Genomic DNA, 25,148 nt, shown 5'->3' on the forward strand with positions numbered 1-25,148 from the left:
TAGAGTCAGGATCCATGGTGTCTTCTTTTATTAGGCTCCACTGTTTTTATTTTTTTGAGACAGGGTCACTCACTGAACTAGAAGCTCATCCATTTAGTTAGGCCGACCGACCGTGAGCTCCAGGAATCCACCCGTCCCCACTCCCCCGGCACTGAAGTTAGGAACTGCTGGATCTAGTTTTTGTGTGTGTGCCAGGGATCCAGACTTGTGCCTCTGAGTGTTTTTACTGACAGAAGTGCTTCCTAGCCCTCACGTTTGCCAGTCACCTTTATCTGTAATTGCTTTAGTATTCTTAGGGATAACATTTTCACTAGCCCAGAAGAAAAATTCAGGTTCTGGAGTGTCTTTGATATAAGGAAGCCATGTAGGCATGTCCCCCCCTGCCCCATCCCCCGCTTTTATCCTAGAATATCTGTTTGTTAAAGGGAGAGGGACCTCCCTTTAACACCACCTCACCTTCCTGGGAAGACAGGCCTGCTTCAGAGGTTAATAGAGATGTTAATACAAACTTTTGTGTTTTTGTTTTGCAACATAAGAGTCTATAAAAAGATACATCACAGGGCTGGACAGATGGCTCAGTGGTTAAGAGCACTGACTGCTCTTCCAGAGGCCCTGAGTTCAATTCCCAGCAACCACATGGTGGCTCACAACCATCTGCAATGAGATCTGATGCCCTCTTCTGGTGTGTCTGAAGACAGCAACAATGTACTCACATACATAATATAAATAATAAATATATCCTTTAACAAAAAGACACATAACAAGAATCATTCATTGCCAATTTAATCACAGTAGTGCTTGTTAAGTGGTAGGGACGGTGCAGACGAGTGCATGTATCGAGGGAAAGCTCACCCGGGCGTGATGGTTAACCCTCCATCTTTGCCAAGCGTTGTTTCTGAACATGTTGTGTTCTAATGCTGGGCTTTTCATTCTATCCTGGGCATTCAGCCCTGTGAGCTGAGGCCCTTTCGGGGGCAGGGCTCTTGTGTCCCACCTGGAATGCTCCCCACAGGTCAAGTTGCACGGCTGTTCTTACCTTCCCTTTTTTTTTTTTTTTTTTTTTTTTTTTTTGGTTCTTTTTTTTCCAGAGCTGGGGACCGAACCCAGGGCCTTGCACTTCCTAGGTAAGCGCTCTACCACTGAGCTAAATCCCCAGCCCCTACCTTCCCTTTTTTTGCACTGCCATTAGAAACACCTTGACTGTAGCTGCTAGAGAAGCAGTCAGAATGGTAGCCGGGGCTCCATTCATGAGTCAAATGCAGATCTCTGCTCTTCTGATGCTGACTGAGTCAAAAGGTCTTCGCACCACTACCTCCTAGCTTTAGCTTACCTCTCCCCCGCCCACCCCTGGAGGCATGATGAAAAATGAGGCAATTATTTTGAGTCAAATAAAGCCCATTTCTGGAATTCTTTTCTGTTGGGATTTTCAGTGGGGTTCTAATTCTTGTTCATAGGTGAAGCCATAAGACCTTCCTTTCGGGCCGCAAGAAGCAGCCGCGTGAAATGCTGAACCACACTTGGCGCCTCCCTCCGTCCACTTTGCTTTATAACCTTTGGTACAAGGGTTGGCATTTGTAGGCGCCGGCTTCCACTCTGCAGGGATTCTAGCTCTTGTTCTTGCCACACAGGTCCCCCACCCACCACCAGGCACAGCACAGTTATTTCTACTGTGAGACATTTTCCGTGTCCTTTACAGAATTTCAGTGAGAGTAGGACCGTAAGGCAGCCTGTGCAAGCCAGGTGACCTCATCGGGCTGCGCTCCCATGTGCCCCGGGTCCATCGCCGCAGAAGACATCTGCAGCAAGCCAGCTCCCACCCATACCAACAACTGGTTCACCATAGAAGGAGTGAAGTTAGACTAACTGTGCCTTTGCCTGACTCTGAGGGAAACATTCCTCTGAGATAGTGTAGATCCCTGTGCAGCGTGAGAATCAGTTGGTTCTCCTCAGCGCAGCTCCTGGGTTGCATGGCCATGTCCTCTTTAGTTATTGGACTCCTGGCTCCTCTGTACTCCCTTCCCAGAAGCGCCTTGCTCTCTGAAGCTACATCTCCTCATAGCCAGGCACGGTGGACATGTTTGCCTGTGTTTCGTTCCCACCCATGTGTCTTTGTGGCAAATGACTTCTTTTTTACTCACATCTATTTTCTTATTGGACATTTGTTTTACCGTTGACCTCATCCTTGACACACACACACACACACACACACACACACACACACACACACACACACACACAGTGTGGTTTTCAGCTGTTTTCTCCTAACTTTTTAAGCAGGGCCTATAAGAGCAGGTTTGTTTCTAAAGTTCAGTGTATAAACTTTCCCTTTCCTGACTTTCCCCTGGCTTTTTGGGTCTGACAATTCTGCTTGGGTCCCAAGCAGTTCCCCTTAAGGTTTTCCCACAAGTTTCATGGTTCTGTGTTTTGCATTTAAGTCCCCGACTCATTTAGAGATCATATTCGAGGGGCTGTGCCAAGGTTCTGGGTTGTCTCCCTCTCTCCTGGCTCACCTCTGTGTGGAAGGGCTGTCCTCCCACTGGCCACTCCTGCACCATTGTCCAGACTGCCAGGCTCTCTGTGACCGTCTGTTCTGAGCTCTCTGAGTCCTGTGCGCTGCTGTCTGCCCCTTGCTGACTCTGCCCTAGCTGTCCTCTACCCCAGAGAGCTGCTTTTGCCTTCCCTCTCACCCCTTTTCCCAGGGCTGAAATCCGTGTTAATTTCTCTTCCTGGCTACTCCACAAGCCTTCATCCCTGTAGACTGACTGTCCTCACTGTTGGAATCCTCCAGATTCTCTGCCCGATGGGTGTTTTGTTGTTTGGTTGGAACTTGCTCACGTGATTATCACGAGACTCAGGATCTTGTCCAGTTCTGCTTACCACACTCTATAAGAGAAAGGAGGACAGTGCCTTACAGCAAGTGTGGACAAGTCCAGCACCCCACTGGGCCTTGCAGCTGCTTCCCACCAAGAAGATATCTTAGTTAGGATTAACGTTGCTGTGATAACAACATGATCAAAAGGGAAAGGGTTAATCACAGTTCCATAGAGCAGTCCATAGTCCTCGGAAAAACAGTGAGGGCAGGGGGTGAGTGGGGCAGGAACCTGGAGGCAGGAGCTGAAGCAGAGGTCATGGAGGGGTGCTGCTAACTGGCTTGCCCCCTGTGTCTTAGTCAGACAGCGTTCTTATAGAACCCAGGACCACCAGGCCAGAGGTGATGCCCTGCCCCATCAATCACTAATTAAGAAAATGCCCTGCAGACTTGCCTACAGCCTTCTTGAGGGTTCTTCCTCACTGATGACTCTAGCTTGTGTCAAGTTGGCATAAAACTCGCCATGGTAGAAGGCCTCTTACTGCCCCTTCTAGGGGCTCCAGTGGCAGCAGTAGATGGTTTCCAGGTGGGGAACACAGTTGTCTCAGCCTGGTGGGAGTGAACCTTGTGACTCCCCCTCAGGCTTGGCTCATTCCACCCCTGCCTGGACTCCAGACTCCTCTTAAGAGACCATCATGGACGGGGTCAGGCTGGGCTCTGCTGGCATAAAGTTTTTCGTGAGTTTTCCTCTCACCAGAGAGAACTGCTTTTGTCAGGATTTGTTTTCTTGTTTGGTTTTCGTTTTTATCTGTGCCCTTTGGTTTAGGCGATATACAACTTCTTCCACCCTGAGTCAGGTTAATGAGGCTTAAGGAAATTTCAGAGCTTCTGGGCACCACCTTGGCTTGTAGGGCACAGCATGCCCTTCCTGGTCTGGTTGTTTTATTCCCCTGGTTCTGAAATCTGGGGCTCTCTGTTGTAGATCCCAGAGCAGGCAGAAAAGGTGAAGTGTATTTCCTCCATCTTCTGCACATCTCGTTGGTCACCTTCCGGTCTGTTCTCCTTTCTTGTCCCCTCCCCTTCCCACTGATGCCCGTCCTCTTCCCAGCTAGCCCTGCTTCTCCTACCTTTTCAGTGTACGTGAACCAAAGAATTTCCTTAGGACTGTTTACAGGAACATAAATGAGTCTGTTTACAGGAACATGAATTCCTTACTAGTGGTTGAAGAAAACCTCTTTCCCTCCACCACCTGCTGTTAACTAACTGCCTGTAAGTCCTTAGGCAGGGGAGACCCCTATGAGCCCCTCTTCATTTCATGATGGTGTTGATGGGGCCTGTCTTGTGCTTGTGAGCACAGCTGCTGTGAGGTTAAGATGTAACAATTGTGTCATGCGTGGAAGCCAGCTTTCTACTCTGCCTGACTCCAGCTCTGATCCTTCCTTTTCAGTGACATTACCTGAGCGTGTATGTGTTTGTGTGTGTGTGAGTGTGTGTGTCTGTGAGTGTGTGTGTCTGTGTCTCTGTGTGTGAGTTTGTATGTCTGTATGTCTTGTGTGAGTGTCTGTATGTGAGTGTGTGAGGGTGTGTGTGTGTTTGTATGTGTGAGCTTATGTGTCTGTATATGAGTATGTCTCTGTGTGTGTCTGTGTGTGAGGGTGTGTGTATGTGTGTGTGTGTGTGTCTGTATGTGAGTGTGTGTATCTGGGTGTGGATGTGTGAGTGTGGGTATAAGTGTGTCTGTGTGTGTGTGTCTGTATGTCTGTGTGTGTGTGAGAGAGAGAGAGAGAGAGTGTGTGTGTGTGTGTGTGTGTGTGTGTGTGTGTGCACGCGTGTGTGTGTGTTGGGGTTGTATTTACTCTTGGTACTTGGAACAGGTATGAATCTCTGAAGTTACCACCAATCGTTGCAAAAAGAAGCCTCTGTGTCCTCTGCCTGCATCAAGCCTCCTTTGAGCAAACAAGAGCTTTCTGAGAGGTTTCCGTTTTACCACATGGCCCTGGTTTCTCAGAGGTGTCTGTGTCCTGTCCTGTTAAGTCACCTACACTTATTTTCTGCCTCTGAAGTGTTATGGTCCAACCTCTGGCCATAACTTGTCTGAATGAACAACGACATCCCTGTTTCCTGAGATTACCCCTTCATTGCTAAGGGTGCCTGCCCACTATGATGTCTTCACACTCGGTACTTCACCAAATGCCCACTTTCTCCTAAAACTTTCCATGGTGGCTTGGGCTGCTGAGATGGCTCAGTAGAGGTGCTTGCTGCACAAACCTGGGGACCTCAGTTTATTTCTGGAATCCACATAAAGGTGAAAGGAGAGAGCCAACTCTGTAAAATTACCTCCTGACCTCCCCACACACACTAAAGTGTTCCACAGTGAGCACACTGTGTCACAATGTAGAGCTGTATAAAGTGTGCACCCAGATACTATTATTTCATCTATAGATACTTCAGCACACACCTCTAACAGATAACCACTGTTTCTACACCCCTAACTATTAGCAAAAGTTCCCTAGCATAGCCAGCTGTCTGGACATCTGGAGTCCTCAACTGCAAAATCTATCTGATTCATTTTAGTTCCTTTAGAACTGTACGCAGTTCTGCTTTCAACATAATAGATACTCTAAAAGTATATCTTAAGATAATGAATTAAGGGGCTGGGGATTTAGCTCAGTGGTAGAGCGCTTACCTAGGAAGCGCAAGGCCCTGGGTTCGGTCCCCAGCTCTGAAAAAAAGAACCAAAAAAAAAAAAAAGATAATGAATTAATGGGCTGGAGCGATGGCTCAGCGATTAAGAGCACTGACTGCTCTTCCAGAGGTCCTGAGTTCAAGTCCCAGCAACCACATGATGGCTCACAACCATCTGTAATGGGATCCGATGCCCTCTTCTGGTGTGTCTGAAGACAGTGACAGTGTACTCATAATAAACAAACAAACAAATAAAAAGATGATGAATTAATATAAAGTGTTATAGCTACCTAGAAAACTTGCACTTTTAAGATTTATATTTGTAGGTGTTTTGCCAGTATGTATGTATGTATGTATGTATGTATGTATATGTACCATGTGCATGTAGTACCCATGGAGGCCACAGAGGGCATCATTTCCCCTCTGGGTGCTGGGAATCAAATCTGGGTGCTCTGAATGTCAGCCAGTGCTTATAACCGTTGATCCATGTCTCCAGTCCCTTGAACAAAAGATTCTATAGAAACTCCATCAGTATCTGACACTGCATTTACCAAGGGGGACAAAGGAGAGCAAAGTTACTAACAAATGATTGTCATGAGGTCCGTATGTATTATACGTGAATGTTTTATGAGATGTATGTACTTTTTAGCATATTTAATCACCATTCTCCTAAAGACGGAATTTACTGACATTGATAAAGCAAATTTTGTTGGCGAAGCAATGTTTGTTTCAAAATTTGAAAATGTTTTTTCTCTAAATTACAACTTATCAGAAATAATCTGGAAGATGAAAACCTTGAGTTTTTTAGTGATTGGGCAGATGAGATTTTTCTCCAGATCTTTTTCGAGTTTCTCCTGCCAGTGAAGCAGGAGTTGTGTGTGGCGAAGCAATCCTGTTGGATTGAATTGTGTTAGATTTAAGCTACTACACACATTTTGCTCTCCTGTGATGTGCTGTTGGGATGCATGGAAGTGTGTGTGAAATACTTGGGTGTCTTGTTATGTGAGGTCACTTTGTCACCCATTCGTAGTTCTGTTAGGAGAGGCTAGATGGCAAATAGCTGGAGTCCTGTTAGGTTCTCTGATTGGCTAGGACGTGGCTGTTGTCAGCAGGCTATTACCTCCTTGTCTCTGTCTTAGACCCCTTAGTAGCCTTTACTCCCTGGGGGTAGAACATGAAGAGCATGAGGTTCCTGGACACTGTCCTAGGCTTCCTTTGTAGTGACCCCTTTCTTACTTTCAGTGTCCCTTTCCACATAAGACAGTTATGTCCGGGGCCCAGACTCTTTGGTGGCCCAGAACATGATGAGAGGAAGTGAAAAAGACTGGGAATTTTCCTTGTCAGATGGCAGGCTCCTTACAGGTTTTTTTTTTTTTAAAGGTTTATTTATTTTGTGTATGTGAGTACACTGTCACTATCTTCAGACACACCAGAAGAGGGCATCAGACCCCATTACAGATGGTCGTGAGCTACCATGAGGTTGCTGGGAATTGAACTCAGGACCTCTGGAAGAGCAGTCAGTACTCTTGACCGCTGAGCCATCTCTCCAGCCCCCGGTTTTTTGTTTATTTTGTTTTTCAGTTGCAGTGATACAGTACAGGAAGACTCCACACCTCATTTTGCTAGGACCACACACTAAACGTTGTTTCTTGCTGTCTTTCAGACAAAAGAGGTCTCCGCCAGTCAAGAAGCCCTCAAAAGCATTTTACCATGGATATAGAAGACGAAGAGAATATGAGTAAGATCTAGGCCTATCACATAGTGCCAAATAGTTCACATCCGTTAAACGTTTAGCGTGTTTGTAAATGTGATCAGTAGAAGCAAACTGTTTGACACTCCCTCCGCTGGGGGCCGTTGCCAGGGGTGGGTTTCTGTGTACTAGGCTTCAGTATTTACTGTGGATATTTTCCTTACAGCCACCTATCTAGAGTTTCCATCCCTCATTCTCATCATGGGACCATCACTTTTATTCCAGAAACATGCCTCTAGGTGCCCGTCTCATAATGCCGTGTGGCTTCATGTGAAGTTGTGGTCCTTGTAATAAAGCTCTGAACTTGCGCCACTCTAAACTCAAGAAAACCTTTCCGATTGACTCAGATGCCCGGTCACTGGGATAACGGTTCATAAAGCTCCCCTCAGACACAGTCGCTGCTCCCGCCTTGGAGGGAAGGGAGTCCACATGATCTTAGTCTGAAGACTGGACCGTGATTGGTGCCCTCACTGGGGCTCTTTGCTCTCCAGCGTCTTCCACGGGGCTGCGGGTATGGGGCCTCGGGCACACCCACCGGCGTTTTCCTCCCTTGGCGTTCTCTGTGAGCCACCAGTCACTTCCGCCCACCCTCAGTCCCAGAGAGGAGCAGGTCTAACTGGGAAGTTGTCTGGAAGAAGGCACTTTTCCAGCTCAGGTGCTCTGGTCTGAAGGAAGAACATGCAGCTGCCCATCAGAACGGCATTTTCCAGGGGGTGGCATGATGGTGAGAACCGGGCTCAGCACACTTTCTGTGACTCAGCCTAGTGGCAGGGGCTGTCACTCTGCCACTGTTAGACACCCGGAGCCTAACAGCACTGTGTGAGGCCAGTCTGCGCCCCACTGCCATGCTGGATCTGGGGTAGGCTGTGCGGCAGACATTATCTACTCTGAGAATGGCCACTGGCTGGCACGAGGCAGCAGTCCAGTGCCATTTTAAGCAGTGTAGCTGGCATGCTTTTGCCTCCACTAATGTGGGTACCGCGCACAGTTCACTGGTTGCTTCTTAGTTCTGCTCTTGCGGTGTTTTAAGCTGTGGAGGAGTTTTGCTGGCAGATCCACCCGTCACTCTCAGCTTTGCCAAGTTTTAAATCTGCATTTCAGTTTTCCAGTGCTGTGCCAAGCCAGTACCCCCTGGGGAGTATGCGAAGGTGTCCCTAGAACTACCCGCTGGCTGGGGACTGGGTTTCGTCTCCAGCTGTGGCTATCACCACTGAGCCTTGGGTAATTCAACTAAGGAAGTGTCCTTCCAAATAATATTCCTATATCAAGAAACGTTGGGGTCCAGTGCAAACTTAAAAGTGTCAGCCTTGTGCATCTCTTGTGATTTTAAAAGCAATTAAGGTTGCACTGTGACTCACCTCACATTCTAAATGCAGCAGCATGGTACACAGAGAGAGTGGCTGCTTCAGCTGACCGTGGGCTCTGTCTCTAATTGGAGTGTTTTATTTTTGTTTCCCCAGGAGCATTTTTTTATACCATGTGATTGGTACCTTTATTTCTGAAGTAAGAGTTGAGAACGATTTCCACTTTCACAGAAAGTGCATTTTTCTCATAGTCTTGACTGTTAACTTAGTTCTGAGAGCGTTTGGCTGTTTGGCCTCACTAACGTTTGGCTAAATGCATATCAGAGTGCCTCGTTGATAACGTGCATTTCTATACTGATAATTCTGTTTACTGAGAAACGTGAACTGTGAGCAGATGTAGCGTGTGATGTTCTCCCTTTTATTAATCTCTGTCCGTCTCTGCTCTGCCTTCTCACCTTTTGTTCCCTGAGTACCGAAAGGAGTAACCTACCGGTCTTTTGCTGGAGGATGTTATAAATGAAAATTTAGTGCCCATTCCATTAGCTTTGTCAGCTGGGAGAAGTGGCGTGTGTGTCAGGAGTCTTCTGAGAAGACTGAGGTGTCTACTGAGAGACCCCTCCCCACCTCACACAGGAGATTTTCCATGGACTGAGCTTGTCTCCGTAGTCTTTGCTGTATCAGCCGAATCAGACTGGCAGCAACGACCAAGATGTCCACCACATTAACCCTGCCCCCGGGCTCACTGAGGAACATTTGCAGAATACTCAACACAGAGAAAATCCACTGGTGTGTTGCGTGGTAGAAACAGACCCCCGAAGCCACCCTAGTTAAGAAGATATTCATCTGTTAGGGTTTACTTTGGGTTTTAGGAGCTGGTTTTAGGAGATAGTGGCTGGGGATGTGCATAAACACTGCGCAGGCCCAGTGCACGGGGCTGTAAAACTGGGCGGTAGAGGGGACTCATCCTTTCAGAAGGCCTAGTAAACCAGGGAGAGCCGAGCACACCCCACGTAGAAAGGACAGTCTTTTTGCTTGGCGGGCGGTTGTAACAAGGCCACGGCCCTGGTAGCCACAAGGGTCTTCTACCCTTCTGAGTGGTAAAAGAGCAGGTGTACACCACCAGGCCTGACAGTTATTTCCCTTAAAGATCAAAGTCGTCTTTTTTATTTTGCCATGTAAAGTACATTTAAAAGGTGTGGCCGCCAAGTTATTCTGGAAGCCTACCAGCTGTTTTTTCAGGAGGGCAGGCTTGCTGGCATGTTGTGAAATTAGGGACCACGGCCTGTCCGCTACTCCAGCACTCGGCCCTATTCTTACGGTTTGTTTTTTTAGCATAAAATTTATTGAAGAATCGGAAGCCAGTAGTGCTGAAATGGAATGAAAAGTCCTCAATGGCCGCTGCATTATTCTTCAGAACTAAGTTCCATAAAGTCACAGTGCTTTACCTTGTTACGTGAGCAGTTTTTCTATGATCGATTCATAAACTAAACCAAATTATCATGTGTCGATCAGGTGTTTGGAACCTCAAGAGCCAAGTCAGTCGGGAATACAGGTTTCTAAACGGCACCTCCTCTCCCGAGAAGTGCTTAAGCTTAAAAACTGCTGTCTGCTAAGGTCAGTAACCTTGTGAAGGAAGCTCAGGCTGAGGGAAATGCCCATGTGCTGGTGAACTCACAGGCCACCTCATCAGACTTAGTGTGAGTCTTGTGGATTAGCCTAACACGTAACATCCTGATAAGCTAGAAAGATTTAGGATGCCCTTGACAGAGAAAATAGTTTAAAATGTTTATCTTCTCGTGCAGAAGACATCGATGAACTAAGTAGGAGAGGCAATAGGTCCGTTAATTTAAAAAAGAAAATCTCAGAGTGGGTTCCAGCCCCCAACACTTGTATCTCTGGTCAGCGTATGGCTCCTCACATTCGCGTTGAGGAAGGAAATATGCACACACACATCACTTACCCAGCTACAAAGAGATAAAGGAATCTATAAATTTTGCATTTACAAGATCCTGCAACGAAGGCGTTGTAAGTTACTCTTTCTGGGCACCACAGGTTCCAGCAGCACTGATGTTAAAGAAAACCGCAATCTGGACAACATGCCCCCCAAGGACAGCAGCACACCCGGGCCTGGCGAGGGTATTCCGCTCTCCAACGGGGGTGGTGGGAGCACCAGCAGGAAGCGGCCCCTGGAGGAGGGCAGCAATGGCCACTCCAAGTACCGCCTGAAGAAGCGAAGGAAAACGCCAGGGCCTGTTCTACCCAAGAATGCCCTGATGCAGCTCAACGAGATCAAACCGGGCTTACAGTACATGCTGCTGTCCCAGACAGGACCCGTGCACGCACCTCTGTTTGTCATGTCTGTGGAGGTAAACGGGCAGGTCTTTGAAGGCTCCGGCCCTACAAAGAAGAAGGCAAAGCTGCATGCTGCTGAAAAGGCCCTGCGGTCTTTTGTCCAGTTTCCCAACGCCTCTGAGGCCCACCTGGCCATGGGAAGGACCCTCTCTGTGAACACAGACTTCACGTCTGACCAGGCGGACTTCCCCGACACGCTCTTCAATGGCTTTGAGACTCCAGACAAGTCGGAGCCACCCTTCTACGTAGGCTCCAATGGGGATGACTCCTTCAGCTCAAGCGGAGACGTTAGCCTGTCAGCCTCCCCAGTGCCTGCCAGCCTTACCCAGCCTCCTCTGCCCATCCCACCACCATTCCCACCCCCAAGTGGGAAGAACCCCGTGATGATCTTGAATGAGCTGCGCCCAGGGCTGAAGTATGACTTCCTCTCCGAGAGTGGGGAGAGCCACGCCAAGAGCTTTGTCATGTCCGTGGTGGTAGATGGCCAGTTCTTTGAGGGCTCAGGGAGAAACAAGAAGCTTGCCAAGGCCCGGGCTGCACAGTCTGCCTTGGCTACTGTCTTCAATTTGCACTTGGACCAAACACCATCTCGCCAGCCTGTCCTCAGTGAGGGTCTCCAGTTGCATTTGCCACAGGTGAGGAGAAATGTGTGCTTGCCGATGAGTGGCCGCTGCCCTTAATGACGTTTCCAAGCAGCCTTTAGTCTTCACTTTTGGTTTTGATGCCTTATGTTACTAAGCCCTGAGCAGGAGCAGTTGCAGGTAAGTCCGGCTATAGAGTAACTCTGCCTCAGTTTCCATGGTCACTTGGTCACTGAGAATCTGAGTTAGTCTCCTGATGCTGGCTAGGGTCATGATAATACAGCAGGGATACCTCAGGAACCTCACCAGGACAGTCACAATTCCCTTTCCATTGAACCATCCCCCAAAGAGACCCTCACCCCACAACAAGCCTTTGCTGGGGAAGGGGCAGGGGGCCCAAATGCTGGAGTTTTGCCTCTGTTCGACAGGTCATTCCTTGAATCTGCATAGAGAACTCATGCCCAGAATTAAGGGCTGCTGGCCAGTCTGCCGCTGAAGTCCCCATTAGGGTCAGGATTTAGATAAAGCACTACCCTAGAGCAGTGGGGAGCTGCTGGCAGGGCAGGGGGTGTGGCGGGGGGAGCTATTTCATAAACACTTTAGAACTGGCCAGTGGCTAGGCATCTCTACATGCCAGATTTCCTATGTGGCACCTCTGTGGGCTTCTCCCTGCTCCAACTGGATGGGGACAGCCACTCAAGTTTGTGTCCTCATAGAAAACTCACAGTAAAGAAGGAGAAATTTAGGGTTGGGGATTTAGCTCAGTGGTAGAGCACTTGCCTAGTAAGTGCAAGGCCCTGGGTTCGGCCCCCAGCTCTGAAAAAAAGAATTAAAAAAAAAAAAAGAAGGGGAAATTTAGGGTAGCTCAGGATGGGTCTCTGAAGGAGGAAGAAGGGAAAGGGACTTCAGTCCTCACCAGGTCCCAGATCATTGGCTGTGCTGGGTCCTGGGAATGCTGATTTCATGCGTCTGTTTTTCAGTCTTCTGTCTTAAGCCCTTTTTGTCAAAATGTTCTTTAGGGTGGAAGCAGTTAAGTTAATAAGTTAGAAAATGTGGTGGATAGGAAAGCCATTCTCCTGGGCCTCAGGTGAGGCCCTTTCTCTCTGGCCTGTCACAGCTAGAGTTGAGGTGACCATAGTTCTTGGTTTTAATTTACTGTTTTCTTTTTAAGGCAAGGTCTCATTATAAACCCTGTCTAGACTGAACGTTGCTATGTAGACAAGGCTGGCCTTGAACTCACAGAGACCCATCTGCCTCTCCCTCCCGAGTGCTGGGGTTAAATCCAAATCTTGGTTTGAAAAGATTTGTTCTGCTTTGCCTAAAGCAGTCAAGTGCATCTCAGGAGTGGACTTAGTGTCTTACTGATATCCTGTGACAAACAAGTATTTGTTTCCTATTAGTCCCTGTTAACATCCCTCCAGAGTAACCAACTGGTTCAGTGGTTATTTTACAAGCCAATGGTCCTAGATCCCAAGTGACTCAATTTCCAGGTGTAGATTTGCTAAAATCTTTTGACCCAAGTTCAACATACCATCTGATGTGACTTGTCTTCCCTTGACGTTGACAATGACTGCCAGACCACTGAAACTATTTCAGATGCCGTAGAGGGATAGCGGACAGATGGTCTGGGGCAGGTGGTCTCAACCCTGCTTTCTGTTTTGTCGTTTGGTTTTGAGACAGGGTAGTCTCTCTATCTACCCCTGATGGTCCTGGAACTCTCTATGTAGAGCAAGCTGGTCTGAAGCTTACAGAGATCTGCTGCCTCAGGCAGTGCTGAGATTAAAGGCTCAAGACACGACAGCAGGCTAGCCCTGCCTTCTTAACTGGCCGCCTCCGTGGCTTTGTATGGAAGGACTGAGCTCCTGACCTGGGAGGCAAGTGGCCTAGTCATGGTGAGGTAGGCTGGGCCCCTCTCCACCTCTTTATGCTGCTTACCGCTGGGTCCTGAAGAGGTCGAGCATCGATTTCTGGACCTCTGATTTGGAGCCATTGTCTGGAAACAGTATCCTCCTCACACCTCTGCTCAGAAACATAACCAGCACTGCCCAGGGTAGCTCAGAAATGTATGCACCACGAAGGATGGAAACAGTAAGGCCTTCTCTGAGGGGACTTCCAGGACCAACCCGAGTGGCTATGTATCAGAGGTGGGGGTGGGAGGATCACGCCCTGTGATCCAGGAAGGATGTAAGTTCTTGCTTTTCCCCTGAAATACTTCTTAAAGGGCTTGGGCCCAGCATCCCTGACCTGAGAACTGTCTGCCTTCCTGATGATTCAAGAGTGGGGTGGGGCTAAAGTCAGATAGTGTTGGCCATACCACAACTGTGGTTCTCTGCTCCAGCAGGCATGCCAGGGTAGTGTATAGCATCAGTATAAAGCAGGTCCTCCCCCTTGTTCATGTCGTTGAAGGTAAGTGGTTGGGATGTAGGATATTTCATTCTATTGTTTGTTTGTTTGTTTACTTATTTACTTGTTTGAGATAAGTAGTTCTGGCTGCCTTGGAACTCTCAATATAGACCAGGTTGAACATGAACTCACAAAGATCCATCCACCTGTCTCTGCCTCCCAAGTGCTGGGATTAAAGGCGCAGGCCGCTGTGCTCCGCTGCAATTAGGATCTTATTCTTTTGTTGTGTACAGCCCCAGACACATGGGTCCATCAGTCCTTCTGGGAGAGTCAGAGCTACACACATCCTTCAGTTGCCTGTGCCTCATGGTATATATCCCATAGGTGCCTGGCTCAAGATTCACAGGCTCAGGCTTCTGCAGGAAAGTCACTTGGAGCATACCCTTATATGAAATAAAAACCTTTAAAACTTATATTTTAAAAATCCATTCTTTCACAATTTCATATATATATATATATATTATCATTTCTTTTTTCCCAGTATCCTCTCTTATGCCTGCCCACTCTCGCTGAACTCCTTCTTAACAACAAGCTCCCCTCCTACCTTCATGGCTTCTTCTCTTTGTGTGTGACCCACTATGTCTAACTGGGGTTGCTTCCGTGGGCGTAGGTGAGGGGTTCTTTATTTGAGGAAGGGCATTTACTAGTAGCTGCAGCACCAAGGAAAATGACTCCCTCTACCCCAGCAACCGTTAACTTCCCATGGTTCTTTAGGGAGCCACAAAACCACGCCCTCCCTCAATACTGTGATCACAATGTAGAGTCACCTGGGAAGGCAGTCTTATCGAAGAGCTGTCTATATGTAGGTTGGTGTAGGGCATGTCTGGGGATGGGGAGTATCTTGATTATATTAATTAATGAGGGGAGAAAACCCTTTCCCTACCAGGGAGCCCTAGATGGTCTAATCATAGAAAAAACAAACCAAGCACTAGAATACATGCATTACTTCCTTGCCCTCTGCTCTTGACTGTGGATATAATGCGGCCAGTTCTCACAAGCTCTTCCTGCTATGACTTCTCTGTGAGCTAAATAAACCCTGTCTCCCTTATGCTGCCTTTGCTAGAGTATTTTATCACAGCAATGAGAAAAGACAGCAATACACCTATCCGTAATAGAATGTTGGTAGACAGAGCCTAGCCATGTTTGCATGCCTTGGGCAGGTAGCCACTAATGCTCTCCCTAAGGCAAGGCAGTGGGTGCAGCCGCCATGTCGCATCCTGAAAAACGGTGTTCCTCCCTTATCACACCTCTGTCTCTACAGTTGTCCGTCCCTTCTCCAGTGTTCCCTTAGTCTGTCTGGGGCTCAGCATTTACCAGGTACTCATCCCTATCACCTTACCTGTCATCACCCTCTACACTCAGCAGTGCAGGCCACACAAAGGCGTGCCTCTCAGATGACAGCAGCACTGGTCCTTAAGTCTAAACAAATATTCACAGAGCGGCTCGACAGCATGTCTTTAGCAGAACATGAGCAACGGTTCCTCTCAAATGGCTATGAGCTTCCTAGCCGTGGGCTTTGGACCAGGTGTACAGGGCCAGGCATGAATTGAATCTGTGGAGTAGGCCTCCAATTCAATTTCAAAGTGGTTGGTCACACCCATAAGTTATGCCATAGTTGCGTTAGTCATCAGGCACAGGGGCCACTGATGACTTTTGTCTCTGCCCACTGCCATTGTGCGTGTGCGCGCGCATGCGCGCGCACTTGCTGGATGTGCCCGTGTGGGTTTTCTAGAGTAGAAGTGGGTCTGTAAGAGTCTTTGAATTAGACAGCACATGTTGGCACTGGGAGACCGGCTCCACCCCTGGCCCTAAATTTGGTCTCTGCTCTCCACCAGGTATTGGCAGATGCTGTCTCACGCCTGGTCCTGGGTAAGTTCAGTGACCTGACAGACAACTTTTCCTCCCCTCACGCACGAAGAAAAGTGCTCTCTGGAGTAGTGATGACCACAGGTAAGCATCGAGCACTCTGTTCAAGCTGTCTGCTGTCAGGTTTGAAAAGCATAATGCCCTCAACCTTGTGATGCCAAACAGAAAGCTCCCCTTTATTCTTTCTGTGTTTATGCATCTGTCATATACAAATATAGGAACTGTCTGTGGAAGCCATTCTTTCCTCCTTAGAGCTGGGAACACAGCTTAACTGGTAAAACACGTGTTTTGCCAGTGAGGTTCCTAAGGTCAACCCCAGCAACCCCCCACCCCCAAAACAAAACAACGTACACAAAACAAAACTCTTTTTCTTCAAAATGTTCAGTTTTTTTTAAAAAAGGATTTGTGTGTGTGTGTGTGTGTGTGTGTGTGTGTGTGTGCACATGCGTGCGTGCCTTGTCTATATGTATGATACACACAGTGCCCTCAGAGGCCAGAAGAAGGCATCAGATTTCCCTTGGTACTGGAGTTACAGATGTTTGTCAGCTGCCGTGTGGGTGTGTGGGTGCTGGGAACTAAACCTGAATCCTTTGTATGAGCAGTGGGCGCCATCTCTTTAGCCCCCCAAAAGTTCAACTTTTTAACGTGTCCTTTTCCTTTGGAGAAAGCATACTGTATTACCATGTGACACCATTTTGACCTGGTGTACTCTGGAAACAACACATTATGATCTCTGACTTCTGTTAAAGCATAGACCTTTTCTGCTCGATAAGTGTCACTGCTGCCACAGCAGAGTGATTTCTATGGAGAGCAGAGGAACTCTTGTCAAATCTGAAACTCTGGAAAGTGGTAAAGCTCACCTCATAGATGAGGCTCTGAGGGCATTCCAGAAAGCAGCAAGGCTGGAAGACCCACCCAGATGTGTCCGGCGGCATCCCATAGGCCAGTGGTTCAGAGGATGGGGAAGCCCATTAGTCTAAGCATATTCATTCCCATCCTCTCTCTCTTCTCCTCTCCCTTCCCTCACCCCCACACCCCACCCTCACACACTCATAAATACACCCCTCTCCTGGTCACCATCATATCTGACCTGTTATGCCACACCCTCCCACCACAATGGACTGAAAACAGAAACACAGCCAAAGTAAGAAGAAAGATCCCAGAGTTTCCTCACGAATTTGTCATACCAGTGACAAACATGACAGGAACTTGGTGCCATCTGGGACATCAGTGGGGTTGTTGCTGTGACTGATAGATGGTGTGGTTCGGAAAAGCCTTTTGGAAGTGGCTTGTGGGAGGAATTGTGGAACCGTTGGAGATGTGGGCCAAAGAGGCCCTAGAGTGCGTAAGCTCATCTTAGTGAGTGATTCTGTGGGGCTCGGAAGACCAGGCTGACCAAGAATGAGGACACATGGAAGGTTCCAGATGGGGACCCAGAGCGTGCTGGAAATTTAGGTTACACTGTAGCAAAAGGCTCATCTACAGTTTGCTAGTCCCCTGTTCTTCCCATTCCAAGTGGGAGGTTTGTTAGCACTGCGTGTTAGGAATGTGTAAAATGTGCTTTAATTGTTACAGGGCTCACAGCTAAGCTTTCTGCCGTGAGTCTCAGTAGACATTGGATTTGGGACTGTTAAGATTATGACACACTTTGAGGATAACTAAAGGCACGTTTCATTAATATCCTTTTGGAGACCAAGGATGAAAGTTGTTTTAGGATGTGTTTGGCTGTTGGGCTGACTCCCAGTGGACTTAGGATAGCTAATCTTGATTGATTTGAGAAATGCCTAGGTGTGTCCGTGAGGGATTTTCCAGAGGGGCCTGGGTGGCGAAGGGCAGCCTGAATGTGGACGGAACTATGCTATAGGCAAGGGGACCGGGGAATAAAAAGGCAAAGAGGAGAAGGCCTCTTTGAACGCATGTATCCTCTGTGCCTCCAGCCACCGTGAGTTAGGCTGTTCTGTCCCATTTTGCCACAACAGAGTAAAACTTCTAATTGTGAGTAAATAAATAAATTCCCCCTTTAAACTGCTCTCCCAGGAATTCTGTTACAGAAAACAGAAAAGTTTAACTACTAGCATTTTGTATCTTTTTCTGACCAAATGTGTGTCTAAAGCCAGTGAACTGGAACTGGGCCCATAGGTTCAGTGCTCTCACTGGTTGAATGGCCTCAGGAAGGTTATTGATCCCTGCTAGCTGCAGTTCTTTTCTTCAAAATGGAAACAAAGCTCTCAGAGGACACTGTGAGGCTAAGCGGTGAGGAAGATTCCCTAACACTCCTGGCACAGTGCCTCCCACATAGCTGTGTCTTAGTTCTTTTCCTGTTGCTATAATCAAATGCCATGATAAAAACAGCTCAGGTGGAGTCATTTCAGCTTATAGTTTGAGAAGTCCGTCAGGGCAGGAAAGTCACCTGGCAAGAGCTTGAGGCAGCTGATCACATCACATCTGTGGTCGAGAAATAGAGAAGAGTGTCTTGTTTAGCTCCTATGTAGCTCAGGGAATGGTGCTGCCCACAGTGGGCAGGTCTTCCCATTTCAGCTAGGCTAATCAAGAAAATCTCTCAGAGGTATTCCCAAAGGCCAGCCTGGCCTAAATAACCCCTTGCAGATAATGCCCAGAGATTTATCTCCTACATGATTCCAGAGCATCAGGTTGACAGGAATACTAACTCTCACAACATGTAGCACACATCTGTCTCCATCATTGTGAGTCTGCTTTGAGGCCATACTCAGGATTGGTTTGTTGATTCTGCTGCTGCTGCTGCTGCTGCTGCTGCTGCTGCTGCTGCTGCTGCTGCTGCTGCTGCTGCTGCTACTGGTGGCGGTGGCGGTGGTGGTGGCGGTGGTGGTGGTTGTCCTCCTAGGGATAAATCCTACGGCCTCACACATGCTGGGTATATGTTCTCCCACAGAAACACATCCCCTTCCGTATTCAGGTCACTGTAGCATGTCTGGGTCAGTGACCTGCTTCACAGGATTTAATCATGACATTCCCTCTCCGTAGGTCACATTGTGTATGATCTCATTCTTGGTGTAGGAAAGTGAGAAAGATTACTAATAAAACAATGGAAGCTGACTCTGTTTTCTGGTACTCTTGAGCCTGTAAGTCGTTTGTCCTCCTTAATATTTTACTTCAGGACGAATTCCAGGCCAGGTAGTAGTTATGTATAGAACTTCGTACCTGTAGTCAAGGGTGAATGTTCAAACACCCATGCGTGCCAGTGGAAATGGCCACATTAAGTTTAGGGTGTAGACTGCACCCATGGATGCCAGTGGAAATGGCCACATTAAGTTTAGGGTGTAGACTACAGGATGAGGAAGTAGCTTCCTGGAATTGGTGCAGACAGCCTCTGGGAGAGGCTCTTTCTGTCGAGTGTCCAGCTGACCCTGAGTGGTCCAGAGCACATGTCAATCAGGACGGATCACTGGCTGCCAGTCACTCTCCTGTCTTTCAGGTACAGATGTCAAAGATGCCAAGGTGATAAGTGTTTCGACAGGGACGAAGTGCATCAACGGCGAATACATGAGTGACCGTGGCCTGGCTCTCAATGACTGCCACGCAGAGATAATCTCCCGAAGGTCCCTGCTCAGGTTTCTATACGCACAGCTCGAGCTTTACTTAAAGTAAGTCTAGGCGCGAACCAGCCAAGGAAGCTATTTAAGATACTTTCTGTCAGAAAGCATTGCCTCACCTTTGCTCCCTTTGAGGAATCCTCGGGACTGAAACCTGAGGGAGGCTGAGCCCAGCCTTGCTGTCCTGTGATGCTGTCTGAGTGGGTCCCACTCTCCCAGGATGCTCAGTCCTGAACTAGAGCGGACTAACTCACACACACACACACACACACACACACACACACACACACACACACACACGCATACTTACATAAGACATAGACACAGAAACACCGCATAGTCGTAAATTCAAGTCCATATTTCAGATGCTGTCTTTTGTCTCATGCACTGTAAATATAAATCTGTCTTCCTAGCTGGCAGGTGGCGGTGCACACCTTTAACCCCAGCCCTGGGAGGCAGGGGAGGTGGATCTCTGCGAGTTCGAAGCCAGACCGGTCTACAGAGCTATTTGTGGACAGCCAGAGCTACACAGGGAAACCATGTCATGAAAAGGAGTGGGGGGAAGCCACAAAATAAGTCAAACAAACCAAAAAGAAAAGATGTCTTTCGGTCACTGGGCATGGGCAAAACTGATCTTGCACCTGCCGGCTTTCCTTGACAGTGCAGTATCTTCCTGAGGTCTTTCTACCTTGTAATCACACCCGAGGAGGAACACTCACTCCCAGTTGATGACATATTGATCACTGAATGGACCTATACTATAAATGTTACCATAAGCATGGGTAACAATGATTCCAGTTCAAGCCAGACAAGGCGGTGCACAGTTGTAAATCCCGGCAGGAAGAGGGAGCTGAGGCAGCAGAATCCCACGTTCCGAGGCCGACCTGGTGTACATAGCAGGATATCGTCTCCAGAAACCTGCCTCTCCCCACTGAAAGCCCCGGCCCCTGATGTCAGTCTGAACCCGTAGACCTTTAACTGCCACGCTTGTAACTTTTCCCTTGCAGTAACAAAGAAGACCAGAAAAAGTCCATATTTCAGAAGTCAGAGCGGGGTGGGTTCCGGCTGAAGGATACCGTGCAGTTCCACCTGTACATCAGCACCTCACCCTGCGGAGACGCCAGAATATTCTCTCCCCATGAGCCCGTGCTAGAGGGTATGGCGCCAGACTCCCACCAGCTGACAGGTTTCTAAGAAAACATAATATACTGTAGTGTTAGAACGCATCCACATCTGTGTTCCTCTTCAGTTCTTTTTTTTTTAAGTTTTTGATTTCTTTAAAATTTCAGCCTTGGGTATGGTTTTGATAAGAGTCCCCGTAGAAGCATAAATTCCTTCTTCCCGATTTAGTTAAAGAATATTAATGAGTGAAAAATGTCAGCTCTAGGAGGAAAGTGCTAAGCGATCCCTGTGTTTGCAGTGAGTCTGACTGGTGAGTGTGTGAACGGTGAGGGGGACACAGGTGGGGCGGCCCCTAGTGTCCTCTCTTCCATCCTCTGGGAGCCACCCTAGCACTGCAACTCGATGACAGTTCATAGTAAATCCCTACTCTCATGCCAACCACCAGGTCTTCCAAATGGATTTCCTGGGTTTTGAAAACAGTGATGGGCTGGAGAGATGGCTCAGTGGTTAGAGCACTGACTGCTCTTCCAGAGGTCATGAGTTCAATTCCCAGCAACCACATGGTGGCTCACAACCATCTGTAATGGGATCCGATGCCCTCTTCTGACCTGCAGTCACATATGCAGGCAGAATGCTGTACATAAAATAAATGAATAAATCTTAAAAAAAAAAAAGAAAGAAAACAGTGATGCTCACTGTAAATAATTACTATTTTCAAAATAATAATAATAATAATAATAATAATAATAATAAAAACTTAGAGTCACCCATGTTCATATTCCTCACTGCTAATCACTGGGAGTATCTGTGCACATTCCCAATGGATTGACTTCCGTATTGAATTTTGAAGAGATGAAAATACAAAGAGTAACATGTCACAAGCACTTTGTTACCCAGAATTAGCAAATCTCAGCATCTTTCTCCATTTGTTTCCACTCATTAATGAGAGCATCATCTCAGCCGATGTAAACGTAAACCACCTTTTCCCACGTTCATAAGTGTGCCGTGTATCGTGTCTTTTCAGTTCAATTTTATATATTTATATATTTATTTATATATTTACTGGGATGTGTTTTTGTAAGTGCTTGCATACATATCTATAAATGACACTTTAAAGTCTGGTATGTTAGATGTGCTTTTCAGTGTGTTATCTGTTTTATTGCCTGTGGGTTTCGAACCCTCTCTTTCTTCTAGAACCGGCTGATAGACATCCGAATCGCAAAGCAAGGGGACAGCTGCGGACTAAAATAGAATCTGGCGAGGGGACAATCCCTGTGCGCTCAAATGCCAGCATCCAGACCTGGGATGGGGTGCTGCAGGGGGAACGGCTGCTCACCATGTCCTGCAGTGACAAGATAGCACGGTAAGGCCACGGGCCGCCCTCACCATACACTGTGCGATTGGCACAAGCCCTTTCCCACTCCACTCAGATTCACTTGTGCTCTACCTCAGCCCTGCTCAGCTGCTGTAAGAGTTAGTTCTCTAGGGACTAAGGTCCTCCTCAGGTGCTTCTGGGGTTATCTGGAGGGACAAGGAAGACCATGGCACAGGACACTCCAGTGTTCATTCCCACGTCACTTGCTTCCTTCCAGACATTCATCTTGCCTTTTATTATGTCTTTTTCAACATCGGTATCAGGGCAAAGCTGATGGTGTTGGGCATTCTACAGGCTGTGTTTTACAGAATTACTCCCTGAGGAAAACACACAAGTGTCTCCTTGTCAGCGGAGAACACAGTGTCCACCCTTGCTGTGCCCATCAGTTAACACTGTGGTAATGGATCTTTACCAGCTAGAACGACGTGAGGCATCCCAGGCCGGGGAGAGAGCTCGGTGAACACAGTGCTCTAGTTATCACGTGCCTGGGAAGCCGCTTCTCTTGGGAGCTTAGATCCAGGTCAGATTTTAGAAATCTCTTTCCTCAGGTGCCAGTACAAGCTCCAGCAGCTCTTCTCTCTCTGTTTCAGCTAACGTAAGTCAACGTGTATAAAATCAAGCCTCTCCCTTCAGAACACGACCCTGTAGCACCAGGGTAAGCAGTTCTGGATTGACTGGCCACCCAGAAGGTTTGGAGTTGACATAGACATAGCGTGCGTGTGCCTTTTGTCTCCTTCACATCAGACGAGTCACATGCCCAACCCGATATGTCCTAACAAGCTCAGGGAGACACATCTCACAGTATAGCATGAAACCTAGTCATCACGTAGAACCACTCATCTTTTCAACTGTCATGAGCACTTTGCCCCGGTTTTTCTCTGAAGCGGATTTCATAGGGAGCTGGGTTCATCATACCTGTGCCTTGGACCATTCTTCCTAAGCATGGTGCAAGTTGGGCAATGCCTAGCTAAAGAGAAGAAAAATGAGGACCAGGAGTGTTTGAGATTTTGGACCAATTGAGCATACCTAGCTGAAACCCACAGCTTACATAAAGCTTACATGCTCCTTCAAACCTCCAGGTTGAGTGGACTGCTGTCTGTGCCTGCTGTGCAATGTTTATTCTTCCTGTTGTCCAGATGGGGTGTGTGTGTGTGTGTGTGTGTGTGTGTGTGTGTGTGTGTGTGTGCCTGTCTGTCTGTGTCTGTGTGTGTGTGTCTCTGTGTGTCTGTGTGTCTGTCTGTGTGTTTGTCCGTCTGTCTCTGTGTGTGTCTGTCTCTGTGTGTCTGACTCTGTGTGTGTGTGTGTGTGTGTGTGTGTGTGTGTATGTGCGTGCGTACGTATGACAGCTTGTCTGTAGACAGTCCCTTCTATTCTGTTGCACTGTACATTTGTAAGCCAGGATCACAGTGCTTTGATTACTAGCCATTTAAACTATTTTGATATCTTTACAATCAGCCAGCAGGACCCTTAAACCTCATTCTTTTTTTTCTCTGAGTTGTTTGCTTTCTGGGCTTCTGGAGATTGCATAAGACTTTGCTTTTGTGTGTTCGCCTTTATTTTCATGCATTGTGTGTTCGCTTTTATTTTCATGCATTGTAAGTTCTCCTGAGACTTTGGTTTGCTGGTGCCTTCGGAGCATGGCATTTCATTTCCATATGTTTAATTTTTCAATCTGCATTTTTATACCAATTTATACCTTTACTCTATAGAAAGATACTTGTACGCTTTAATTTTTCTTGAGTTCTGTAAAGTTTGTTTTGAGGCTGATGTGTGGTCTGCCCTTGAGAATGTTCTCGATGCACTTGGGAAGCCTGTGCATCTGTCACTATGATGGTGGGGTGTTCTGTGTGTCAGGCCCAGACGGTCTACAGTGTTCTAAAGCTATTGCTTCCACTTCGCTCTTCCTTCTGACACGGGTATAGCCAAAGTGGGTGTTGGCATTCCCTAACCTTATTCTGCTGCCGTCCATTCCTCCTCGAGGCCTCACATATCCAGAAGTTGTTCTGTGGCTTGCTGTCTGATGCCGTTGCCATTTTGCACCCTTGTGTGTCTGTCTGGCAGGCGGTGCATGAGGAAGTCAGAGGACTACTCGCAGAAGTTGATTCTCTCCTTCTACTTTGTGGATCCCAGGGGTCAGCTCAGGTTGTAGAGCCCTCGCCCATTGAGCTACTTTGCTGGCCCGTCGATGTGTTGTCTTGCTGGTAAATTGAGCCCTTTATCATCATATTCTATCTTTTGTCTCTTCCGAGAGTTTAATTTAAAAATCTCTGTTATCTAATTATTCCTGCTCACTTGGTTTTCTTGCAGGAATCGTCTCTCATCCACTCACTTTCAGCAATACCCGTGTCCTCCGCGCTGAAGTAAATCTCCTAAGATAGAATTCACCCTTATGTTATTAACCCGTTTGTCACTCTCATTCATCAGGGAAGTCTCGTCCATTAACAGTTAAAACAGTCTGGGTAGGGAAGGCTCACCTTGTTATTTCTGTGTGAGTGTAATTTTATTTCTCCTTTTATTGATTTACTGGTTTGCTCTCTTACTGCCTTTTAAAATAGCCTCATAGGAATATCATTTTTTTTTATTTGCTACAGAGCTTCCTTTGTGGCTTTAAGGTTTTTGTTTAAATATGTATATGTGTGTGGGTGTGGGTATGTGTGCATGCCTCTGTTTGTGTGTGCCTCTGTGTGTGTATGTATGTGTGTGTGTGTGTGTGCCTCTGTGTGTGTGTGAGTGGGTGTGTGTGCCTCTGTGTGTATGTATGCCTCTGTGTATATATGTGTGCCTCTGTGTATGTGTGTGTGTGCTGTGTGTGTGTGCCTCTGTGTGTGTGTGAGTGGGTGTGTGTGCCTCTGTGTGTATGTATGCCTCTGTGTATATATGTGTGCCTCTGTGTATGTGTGTGTGTGCTGTGTGTGTGTGCTGTGTGTGTGTGCCTCTGTGTGTGTGTGTGAGTGGGTGTGTGTGCCTCTGTGTGTATGTATGCCTCTGTGTATATATGTGTGCCTCTGTGTATGTGTGTGTGTGCTGTGTGTGTGTGCTGTGTGTGTGTGCCTCTGTGTGTGTGTGTGTGCCTTTGTGCATGTGTGCCTCTGTGCGTGTGTGTGTGTATGTGTGTGCATGTCTGTGCAGGTGTGTGTGAAGATGTTGAATACAGCTGGAGCTGGAGTTACAGGCAGTTGTGAGCCCCTAGATGTGGATGCTGGGAACCATTCTTAGGCTTTCTAGAACAGCAGTACCTCTTAAACTCCGAGCCATCTCTGCACCCTGGAGCTTATGATTCTGATCACATAAAGCATCGTAACATCATAGCATTCTGTTTTAGACTGACA

At 47.5% G+C, this 25,148-nt stretch overlaps 1 protein-coding gene across 38 annotated transcripts in view; it reads left to right on the forward strand.

Moving 5' to 3' along the window:
• Adarb1 (adenosine deaminase, RNA-specific, B1) overlaps window positions 1-25,148 on the forward strand; it is a 127,403-nt gene that overhangs the window by 81,428 nt on the left and 20,827 nt on the right. For 5 of the 38 annotated variants that reach the window (NM_012894.2, XM_087596913.1, XM_087596912.1 and 2 more), the window contains 6 exon segments: window positions 7,158-7,232; window positions 10,601-11,535; window positions 15,720-15,834; window positions 19,205-19,373; window positions 20,330-20,508; window positions 21,639-21,807. In NM_012894.2, the coding sequence (NP_037026.2) occupies window positions 7,205-7,232; window positions 10,601-11,535; window positions 15,720-15,834; window positions 19,205-19,373; window positions 20,330-20,508; window positions 21,639-21,807 (1,595 nt within the window). In that variant the 5' untranslated portion in view covers window positions 7,158-7,204. 38 annotated transcript variants of the gene reach the window in all.

This window comes from Rattus norvegicus, chromosome 20 (assembly GCF_021556685.1).
Source record: "Rattus norvegicus strain SHRSP/BbbUtx chromosome 20, alternate assembly SHRSP_T2T, whole genome shotgun sequence".
NCBI classification, from domain to species: domain Eukaryota; kingdom Metazoa; phylum Chordata; class Mammalia; order Rodentia; family Muridae; genus Rattus; species Rattus norvegicus.